This window comes from Crocodylus porosus, unplaced genomic scaffold, assembly GCF_001723895.1.
Source record: "Crocodylus porosus isolate Cpor-Errol unplaced genomic scaffold, CroPor_comp1, whole genome shotgun sequence".
Taxonomy (NCBI): domain Eukaryota; kingdom Metazoa; phylum Chordata; order Crocodylia; family Crocodylidae; genus Crocodylus; species Crocodylus porosus.
Window position 1 is genome coordinate 23,276,432 of NW_017728947.1, and position 10,946 is coordinate 23,287,377.

The 10,946-nt window shown below is 44.8% G+C and overlaps 1 protein-coding gene across 4 annotated transcripts in view; it reads left to right on the forward strand.

The window, feature by feature from the left end:
- MPPED2 (metallophosphoesterase domain containing 2) overlaps positions 1 to 10,946 on the forward strand; it is a 148,986-nt gene that overhangs the window by 127,368 nt on the left and 10,672 nt on the right. For all 4 annotated transcript variants that reach the window (XM_019552113.1, XM_019552116.1, XM_019552114.1 and 1 more), the window contains exon 5: positions 9,687 to 9,802. In XM_019552113.1, coding sequence (XP_019407658.1) covers positions 9,687 to 9,802 — 116 coding nt within the window. The remainder of the gene's footprint in view (positions 1 to 9,686; positions 9,803 to 10,946) is intronic.

Here is a 10,946-nt window from a genome sequence, read left to right on the forward strand (position 1 = left end):
CCCCCCCCCCCCCCGCCACACACACACTTTATCATAATTCCCCCCTCATTCTTTGCTACAACAATTTTTGGTGTCTTCCTAGTATGCACTTTCTGTTCATTTTATTAAAAAAAGAAAGGCACACACACCTTTCCTCCATAGCAAACATGTGTGCACATTACGTTTTTCAAGTTGTTTTTATTGAAAGGCTCTTCTTTTATTGTGCACAAAGGTCATGTCTTGCCTTTGCAGTGTTTTCAGTTCAGGATCCTCTTCACTATTACATTCTAAATGTAAAACTGAAATAGATACTTTCAGGATATGTTTATAGGGCAGTCCCATAATTGAACAATTCTGGGAATGCATATTTAGTGCCCTGTCCTATCATTTTTGTTCTGTTAATGGAACTGTCTCTTTCCTTAGCAATCTTGGAGGTTTGTGTGTTTGCTTTAAGTGCTGCCTGAAATAAGGAACCCTTCATTATTGTTATTGCTTGTGTGTAAGTGTTTCCTTTTGAGATGGATTTTTGAGATACTCCCCCACAACTGGCCTGTGAAAAGAAAACAGAATGAAATTTTTGCTCCTTGAGCTATTTACTCATTGAATTAAAGTTGCTGTTTGCTGGGGGACTAAAATGTTTCTAATGGACATTAAAAACCAAAGGAGACTACTGATTCTGCTCTGGTATGCATCTGTATTATAAATTTAAAGTAACTCTGTTGGAATCACTGAATTGAAATGGTGGCTGGGGTGGTGCAGGTGCTAAGGCACACAGTTGCTAGCCTAGAACAGGGTTTCCCAGCCTTTTTATGCGGCTGACCAGCAAACCACGGACCAGAAGTGATCACGGACCGGAAGTGACTGGACTAGCAAACCGTGGATCAGATGTGGTTGAGGACTGACAAACTGCGGACTGGCAGTGACTGACATACTGTGGGCAAGCAGCCAACCCTTTTTTATACTCCGTAGTATAAAACAGCAGTATGCTGATCACTTTTGGACTTCTGGTCCAGCAGCCAACCCTCCTGCAGACCATCAGCCAGCCCTTCGCGGCCTGGAGGTTGGGAACCCGTGACCTAGAAGTTGCAAGTGCAAGGCCATAGCACAAGCGCTAACTGCACGGCCCTGTCAGAAATTTAACATATCTTTGAATTCTGCTAAATATCTTGCCACACAAGGACACAAAAAAATAAAGAACTGGATTGAAATCAAGCCACTACTGTGTAAAACTTGTGTGAAAGAAAGGCTGGAACCCAGATCACATTTTATTTTTTGATTTGCCTGAAGCTGGAGAATTGTATAATTGACATCATTGAGTTTCTAGTCAGAAAGGAGCTGAAGGCAAATTGGCAATAGATGTCACTTTAAAACTTTTCAAGGCTGTAATGTGCCGTGAAATTCTTATATCCATTTATAATGATCTTTACTGTTGGCTTGCGACTTTTGTGATTCTGTCCTTTGAATTTTGAGGCACCCAAACATTTTGCATTACTGCATTATTTTGTATATACTTGGCAACCATAAACATACACCAAAATAGTGACTTAAGAAAATGGAGATCTAGTCAATGGGTGAGAATGAGTCTCTTCCTGCTTTTTGGAGGCAGATGGAATTGTTTTTTCTCATTAGGCAGCTCTTGCAAATACACACCTGCAGGAGGATGTAAGTCCTGTTGTGAAGTCTTAAATTCTCCTCCCTCTTGCCATTATGTCAAGTGAGGTGCGCATCTCTAGCAGCACAAGGTGTGAAGATGTTTTGTGCCTTATTGCAAAGCATCTTTCTAATTGCAGAAAGAGTAACTTCCAGATTGGGGAGGAATCTTTGGGGAGACTGCTGGCCTTCTTGCATTAGAAATCAACAATTGAGGAGAGAGAAAAAAAATTGGCCAGGTGTCTGCCTTTAATCTGGATATTCTGTGCGACACATATGGTGCCAGTATAACTGCTATTCCTAAATGATAAGGAAGCTTTGAAGTCATGGGAGGGTTGAGCTGTCAGGTGAGCCAGAGATCAAGAGTTATCGTGACAGTTCCATGGTGTTTGAAAAATATTGTGAAGTGCAGTGTGATTCTAACCAGCAGTGGTTAAATTGGTTCTTTCAGACTTAGTCTGATGTGCAGGATTGAAACTGGATGGACCTATGTTATTCCATGCATCATATTTAAAAAAGTTAAGTTTGGTGAGGCCTAAGATGTAAACAGAGATGAAATCCTTATTATCATTCGCTCTATTTTGGTCTGGACCTCAGTGGTGGTATTACTTTATTGTGGAACCATTTTAAAAATCAGTGGGCATGCCTACACAAGATGCGCACTGTGCAATAGTTAAATAATACTGTGCAGTAGCACATCACAGTACATACAGTGCTAATACACTACTGCACAGTATTATTAGGGCACTGTGCAGTAGCGTCACTAAAAAAGTGTTCACCGGTGCTGCTGTGCAGTAACTCCAGTTACTGTGCATTTATTTAGTACTTGATTATACAAGTACTAAATAAATGTGAAGTAACTACTGCACAATAGAGTTTCATGTAGATGCACCCAGTGATACCATTAATATTTCTAGGAGCCAGCTAATCTCTTTCACTTTGTTACCAACTTAGCATTTGGCAGGTTCTAGCCATGTGTATTGCAGCAGCCTTAACAAACAGCTCTGCATTGGTCTACAGCTAGGGTTCGCATCTTATGGCCCATTGGCTGGATCTGGCCTGCAGAGCCACGGATTATGAATGTGGGGCTTTGGCAGTGTTTAGAGATGGGGATTTTTCCCGTGCTACAGCAGGCTGAAGCAATGGTGGCAGGTGCTTTCCCTGTGCCACAGCAGAGAGAACTGGCGATGGTGGCCAGGTCCTAGCACCTGCCTACTTTGCACCCAAGCTGACTCATTTCAGTTCACAGCCTGAATAGGTTGCTGACTGCTGGTCTACAGGATAGCACAGACTTATTTAAGTAAAATCAATTAAAAACTCCTTTAAAACAAAAAATCCTTCCCAACCAGAGCTGAGGACTTTTCTTTTAGTAATCCACCCAGGAAAACCACTGCAAATGTTTGTAACTACTGGTACAAGTAATTTTCTTAAGTAATTGTAAAGTACTGTAACAGTTGTTACTGAGACAAGATCTTACTCTTCTGCCTGTAAAACCTGAGCCAATAATAGAAATAAACTGTATCTGTTTACAACTGTATTCATCTACACATGCAGTTAATGCAAAGCAATAACTTCTGGTGCATATTGCGCTGGTGTTTATTGCACCCAGGTGCTACATTTACATGTACACCCAGAACCGTAGCATGTTATGCCAGGTTAGAGCAACCCCAGCTGGCAAAGGGCCTGGGGGGGTCAGCTGCCAGCCTAAAGCTGCTCTGACCTAGCTCAGTGTGCCTTGGAGGGGCTGGCTCAGGCACAAGTGTGTTTCAGTGCAGGGCTAGCCAACAGGTAACCTCTGCACTGAAGCACCATTGTGCCTCAGCCAGCCCCATCAGCATATACGCATGAGTTGCTGCGCAGTAAATAACGCTGCCACAGGATAGCATTTGTATTTTCAAGTACTAACCTACAGTGACTTTTGTTAGTTTACTGCAGCGTAATTGGGCCACACATGTAGATGTGGAGACTTCTGCAGAGCTAATTAGGCAGCTCCACAGTAAACATCCACAGAATGGGGAACCAAGTGTTATGCTGCTCCTGCTCTAGCCTTTGCCACTTATTTGCCATATACATTTAAACTAAGTACAGATAATCAAAAAGCCCAAGGCTGAATCAATTCAGTCTTCACAGGTTAGTCAGTGCCGTGCAGATTGAACTGATAAGCAAGTGAACAGCCATTCACTTCTGATTTTGGAAATGCAGGTACGTACCTGCAGTGGCTCAGGCCAGAATCTGGGGGGTGCTAGAGCACACCTTCCTACCTGGCTGAAGCAGACAGCTTGAGCCAAGCCTTGCCCACCCACCCTGTGAATTAACTTAAATCTAGAGGTGAACTGTGATAGGGTTACTGTATGTCTTGGTTTTCCCTGATGTGTTCTCTTTTTGGGTCCTCCCATCTCCGTCCGGGCTGTTTTTTAAAATATCAGCAAATATCTGGGATTTTGCTTTGCCTCTGCTTTCCCGGGACTTCCTGGCTTGCCCCAGCAAGGAGCTGCTTGGGACTGGGGGCAGCAGGGTGGTGATTGGAAGCCAGGGCATCTCATGGTCTGTACCTGGGCCCCAGCAGCTGCAGGCAGGTAAGTGGGGGGGGGGTAAGGGACACAGTGAGGGACACCAGCAGGACAGGGGGTGCAGGTTGGGAATCAGGGGCATGTGAAGTGTGTCGGGGGCAGGAGGGGTGCAGGTTTGGAGTGAGGGGTATCAGCATGGTCTGGGGTACTGTAGGTCAGGAGTGAGGGACAGCAGCAGGGTAGCAGGGACTGTAGCTTGGGAGTGAGGGACAGGGGCAGGGAATATCACTGCCCCTGCTACAAGCATATACCCTCACTCCCTTCCCCCTCCACCACCACCACAAGTGTCCTCTTTTTTGTAACTGGAAATATGGTAACCCTGCATCTGAATAAACCAATTTAACCTAAATCAGTTAAGTCTGATCCTACATCCATCCAGGTTTATCTTCAACTGGGTTGTAGGAATTTTGAAAGTGGTTTATGTGCACTGAACTTCTGTTGTGTTACAGATTTGAACTGGCTTCCTATCCCTTTTATTGGTTTATGTATAACTTCTTTCCCTATCCTTAAAGTCTGTTGGCAGTAAACAGTCATTCATTTGTCCACTCGAGGGAGTCACAGTACATCAGCTCCATTCTGCCTGCACCACAACACAAAATAGTACAAATGTGGGATGACCTTTTTGTGATCTCATTTAAACCTGAGTCTGCATCATAAGCCTGTGGTTTTACTGGCATTGTTCTGAACAAGTGCTCTCTCGTGTTGCCTTTTTAACAAGTTTCTGTCATCCCTCAAAACTTGAGGCTGCATAAGTGACTCTCCTTGGTCAGGGCACAATACTTCACTGAATACATGGGTGACTGGTGACCCCTGAGTTGGAGGTAGGGGCACTTGCCTCCCCCCCCAGTGGCCAGTCAGTGACCAAGGCAGGGGGCTTCCCCCATGGCCGATCGTGCCAACGGGAGTGGTCCTTCCATAGCTGATTGTGCTGACCCAGAAGTGTCGTGCTGATCCAGAAGTGCTTGGCACAATTGGCCATGGGGGGACCTCAGAGATCACTTTTCCTAGCGCCCCCACTCCCTGGCCAGCACTCTCAGGAGGGGGCATCCTTATGGGTGACATTCTTGCCTGCCCCCACTGCCGATCGCCTAAGCAGGGAATGCTGGCTGTCAGGGGGTGCACAGTACTCTCCAGAGGTGCACGTGCACCCCCTATGTATCGCCATTGGCTGAATATACAGAATTTAGTAGATTCAAGCTGAAATAGTTACACTAGAAATGACTATTTAAATCTGACATCCTACAATTCTTTCTGTTACCACAATATATATTATTATTTATGCAAATATTTAGTTTATTAAAGAGAGTACTTCACTCTTTGGGCATGCACTGTGCAATCTGAGCAATTTCCTAGAAATTTCCTAACAAGTTGGTTCCCATGTGGTATCTATTAGTCACAGCTAATAATGAAATCTGGTGAATGCAGGTTACTTAGGAACTTGGATTCACTTCTCCTCCTCTACCCTCACCAGTAGTCAATACAAAAAGTAGTGCAGACACATCTAGACTTATTCTCTATATAATTCTCCAAGGAGCTCCAATTAGATCACAGCTATAGTTTTGCATTTCAGGCTTAACTATGATTTTACAACTACAGAACTCTGCAGGAGAAACTCAAATGAGTTAAAAATCATTAATAGTGAAAAATTCAAACTCTGGTCCACATCTGTGTTGCTATAGCATTTTTTGCCTATGTTTTGTTAGATAACGTAAGATTTAGCTGAATTGTTTGCCAATTTCTTAACCCTGAGAAATATGATCATCTAAGTATGCTAGAAACTACAGTGATAGAGTACAGGAAAGGTAACTACCTAGTTCAGCTGTGTTTCAGAAGCTATTAGGAAAAAAACTTGATTAGAAAAGGCTAGTATAGCCACAGGTGTAACTTAGGTAAAATTCACAAACCTGCTTCACTTCACCTAAACCTTGCTAATACCAGTAGCACCAGATTTAGAATTGTTGGGATCTCACCTGGAATATACCGGATACAATTCTGGGCACCACACTTGAAGAAAGATTAGACAAATGGGAAAGTGTCCATAGGACAGCAATAAAATGTTTAGAAGCCCAGAAAAAGTAGCATATGAATAAAGATTGGAAGAATTTTAGATATTTATTTTAAAGAAGAGAAGAGCAAGGGAAGATTTGATAACAGTCTACAAACAGAAAAAAAAGAGCTGTTACAAGTTCTATGGCCTCTTGGACCTCCAGCTCCGTCACCTCTGGTCCCACTTGGCCAGCCAGGACTGGTGGCTACACATGGTCCAGCAGACCTGGGATGAAGAGCAATGGTTGGAGGTGTTAGAATAACCTGGGCTACCTTCCTGGACCTCTTGGAGCAGCTCTGCCTGTACGTGGAGTGGCAGGACACTGCCATGTGGCTCTCCCTACTGTGACCCACCTGTGGGGGGTGGGGGAGTAGCTGGGTGGCGGGGGACCTGGGGTGGGGGCCAGAGCAGGGGTTCCTGACCTGTGGAGGTGGCACTGGATCTCTACCCAGGCCCATGAGGGGTCCTGCTGCAGGGCAGCAGGCAGCTGCCAGGGGCCAGGCAGGGCTGTGATCGGGGGCAGGGCAGCAGGCAGCATGAAGGTGACCTCCAGGGCCAAAACAGTGTGCAGCACCCAGTGATCATCCTCTGTGGCCTCCAGTGCCCTGGCCACATGCACACTGTTCCTGCAGGGTCTCCATGCGCTCATGCACCAGGAGCTGCACCCAGTATTCTCAGTCCTGCACATCCATATGGGTGACATCCTTTGCCCGCCAGGCCTGTACATCCACCCGACAGTCCTCTGGAGCTGTCACAAGTCAGTCCAGGCGGACAGTGAAGTCCTGGGTCCTCCTTGCAGAACTGGGGCATCTGCAGGGCCCTGGGCATGGGTGATGGCAACCATGAACCCTCATTCCGGCTGACAACTTTGGCCTCTCCCCCATGTGCAGCTGCAGAGCCATGACAAAAAAAAAGGCTGTTTGTGAGAATTTACAACATTTCTGAGATAAGATTCTGTGTACAAAGGGCTGTGTGCTGCCTTGCCTCAGATTGGGTTTTGGGCATGCACAGTACCTGTGGTCCATGATAAGTCAGGCAGGCAGGCCTGGGCCCAGGTGGCTGCCAGCCTAACCCCCTGCCCCGCTTACTCCCTTGGGGCCAGCAGGTCACTGGGTGCTGGCCTCAGCAGCCTGCCTCCCCATCCTGTTCCCAGGTCAGGACAGGCCAGGCTTGGTGTGGTGGGAGGGGAGGGGAGAGGGAATGGATGTGGGGGGCCAGATCAAGGCCCCCATAATGAGAGAGGCATGGGGCTGAGGCAGGAGCTGGAGCAAGCACTGCCCAGCTGGGGTGTTCACGGCACAGAGCCGTGGCTCATCCAGGGGGCCTGGAAAGGGGAGCATGGATCCTGCTGCAGCATGCTGCTCATCTAAGAGCTGCTGGTCTGCTGCTTACCCGCTTGTCTAGTGGCTCTGCCACTTCTCCCACTGCTCATCCAGGAGGGCATGGGGGCATGTGACCCTGGGTACCCCCAGTGGGGTGGGCTAGGGACATGGCTGTGCGGGTCTCTTCCCAGCCCATCCTGCCCCGCCCTGCACAGATCCAGGGGCATATGCCCACCCCCCCATGCCCTCCTGGATGAGCAGCAGGAGCTGCGGAGGGAGCCGCCAGACCAGCAGGTGAGCATGGACCAGCAGCTCCCAGACAAGTGATGTGCAGTGGCAGGAGTTGACTTCCCTCTCCCTATGCCCCCTGGATGAGCCATGGCTCCGTCTTGCACCCACCCTGGCTGGGCAGTGCTTGCTCCTCCCTCACTGCGGGGGCCTTGATCTGCCTCCCCAATACCCCCCCACTCCTCTTCCACCACACCAGATTTACCAGCTACATGCAGCTCTACAAGCTGGTGTCGGAAATCAGATTGGTATGGGTTGATGTGCCTCCTTAAAAATTAGCTATCAGTGCACCCCTATGTAGTACATACTATATAGGTTGCAAGATCTGTTATATTATCATAGGTGTTGTCTTTGTGATACTAGAATCTATCGTTTGCATAAACTGTTGATTGTGTACATTTTCATAATACTAATTTCTGATTTAAATTCTTCACCAGGTATTTCTGATAAAAGCAATACATTTTTATTATAAAAATGAAAAATTAATTAGATTTATAATAATTTCTAAGGAAAAGTAGCAGCTTAATTTTGGTCCAGATTGAGATGAGAAACAGTTCTTACAGGACAGGCATATATTACTTATAATGATTTCATTATGAACTGACAAAGTTAACATTGCCTTGAAGTTTTTTCCCCATGTGGATGGTCCATTTCAGAATAATGGTACAAAAAGACTGGAGGATGGGAGGGAAGGAGCTAAGATGTAGAGAAAAGCCCAAAGTCTAGGCAAGAAGCCCTGCTTTGCTAGGCTGTTTAGACTTGAGGTTTTACTCTGAGAGTATTCCTAATATAAAGTAAAACTCACATGTCTAATTTCATTGTTTGTTCTTTGTGAAATACAGAAGCAGGGAAATGCAAGTGAAGCTTTTTCAATTCTTTGACTTCTAATGATAACCTAAAACATTGTTAGTAATGGATGTGAGAATATAATTACTTTTATCTTAATGGTGTCACTGCAGAACTGTTTCTTTCTGGACTTCTCATATTACAAGCATTTTATTTTTAGAGCAAAACTGCTCAAATTTGCTTTCATGTTTTCCATATCAGAGCTTGTGCCTATACAGAGAGTGTCAGATGGCTTCTATAACAGTGAACCGTGATCACTTCTATGGCAGGGGAAACTCAAGGCCTAAGTTTTTCCCCCAAATTATACCTGTGTTGATTTTTTAAAATTTGTGTGAGATCTTTTAAAGGTTCTTACAGATGTGAGAGCAATGCTGGTTTTGAAATATTCAGGTGTGCACAGTAAAATAATTTCTTAGTGCTCTGGTGTTGGAGAAAATAAACATAAGTAGTACAGAGTGCTGTGGAATTTACCACGGCACAGTCAGGGTAGAAATAGTGTATTGATACTTAGATCAATGTCTCTGATATTTGTACTTAGGGAAAACACAACTTTTCTGTGGGCTTGTCACCTCCACTACTGTGGTCCTTTCAAACCTCCCCGTCTCACAAATAGTTTTGTTTGTAGAGATGGGCTCAAGCATAAATATTTGAAGTGAACATCCTCTCATTTTGAAGAAGTTTGGTTCCAGAAGTGATTATGTTGACTGTCTCTTTTCCATGTAATGGATAGACCCAGTCCCTAGGTCTCCAACTTATAGTGTAGGGCCTACACTATATCCCTAGGGTCCAACTTATAGTGTAGGGCCCATGTAAACACTTTTAGGGCAGACCCTTCCAAAAATAAATGCTGTGCTACCTACAGGTAATCTTAAAAAGACATGACACATGCCTGACAGAGTACAGAAAAAATTCAACTCAATATTCTGAAAAAAACGAATGATTCTTGTATCAGACTGATTTAGTTTGTCTTATTTTCCTCCAAAGGACACCATGGTTTAATGGATGGGGATTTAACCTACCCAGAGGTCAGTCTTTGCTAGACAAGTGGAACCTTATACCTGAGGGCATTGATATACTAATGACTCATGGACCTCCGCTTGGTAAGTGAAGCTAATGCCATGTGTGGTTTTCTGTGTAGAATGTACTTCTAATATACGTAGAATTAATAATGCTTTAAGGGACACAATAATTTTATCCTAATACAAAAGTAGGAATTTAAGTTTTTAACATGATTAAGAGTATGCAGTGTTCGTCCAGTTAATTTGATCAACAGTAAGATTATTTAACTACTCTCTTTACTTAAAAATATTTCCTATAAAAACATTTCATATTAAAAATACCAAAATCATTTACAGTTGCTTTTTAAAAATGAAATTAGCTGTTTATGCATTAAAAAAGAACAACATTATTCTCTCAGATATTTGTTCTCTGTTTCCATTGATTCCAAATGACAGATAAGTGCATGTATCCAAAAGCAAAATATATGTGAAGGACAATTAGGTCTTTCATGAATGGCACCTTTAGTCAAATCGTGCCTGCCCTACTCATATGAGTAGTTTTATTGATTCGTTGCATTACATTATGATAAGAGTTTTCTTTTGGGTTATGCTCTAATTGTCAAAAAACTGGCTAAAATGAGCACTCTATACATACGCAATTTTAAAAAGAGAGTAGGATTTTCTAAGTAACTCAGTTTGGTGCAAAACTGATCCCACTGTAATCAGTTATCTCAACTGAAGAAAAGCTACGCTCACCCTGAACACTTCTGAAAATCTTACCTGTAACTTTTTTTTTTATTCTCTGTCCCATAAAATCACACATTGGGTCTTGCTTTGCACACACATAGGACGAATCCAGATGAACCTGCACATGCCTCTTGCAGAGTCTCAAACCCATTTGAGGCGCTGCAAGAGGCACATACATGAATGAGAAAATGTTCCCTGTGCTGCAAATTTGCCCTGAGACAACTGGAGGCTGGGTCCTCCACAGAGACGCTCTGGCTGCCAGAGTGTCTGTATGGCTAGCCCTCACCCTGGTGCTGAAGCACACTGCCTGCCCTTGCAGGGCAGGCAGTGTGACAGCAGCAGGGAGCTGGATCTAGGCTCCACTGCTGTTAAGTAAGAGGTGGGGGGAGGGGACCATGGGGGAACCCCTGCCAGCCCTGCCTGCTCCCCCAATCCTCCTGATTCCTGCCCTGCCCGGCCCCATCCCCCCCAGCGCCCTGAGCCCCCATATCCCTTCCTT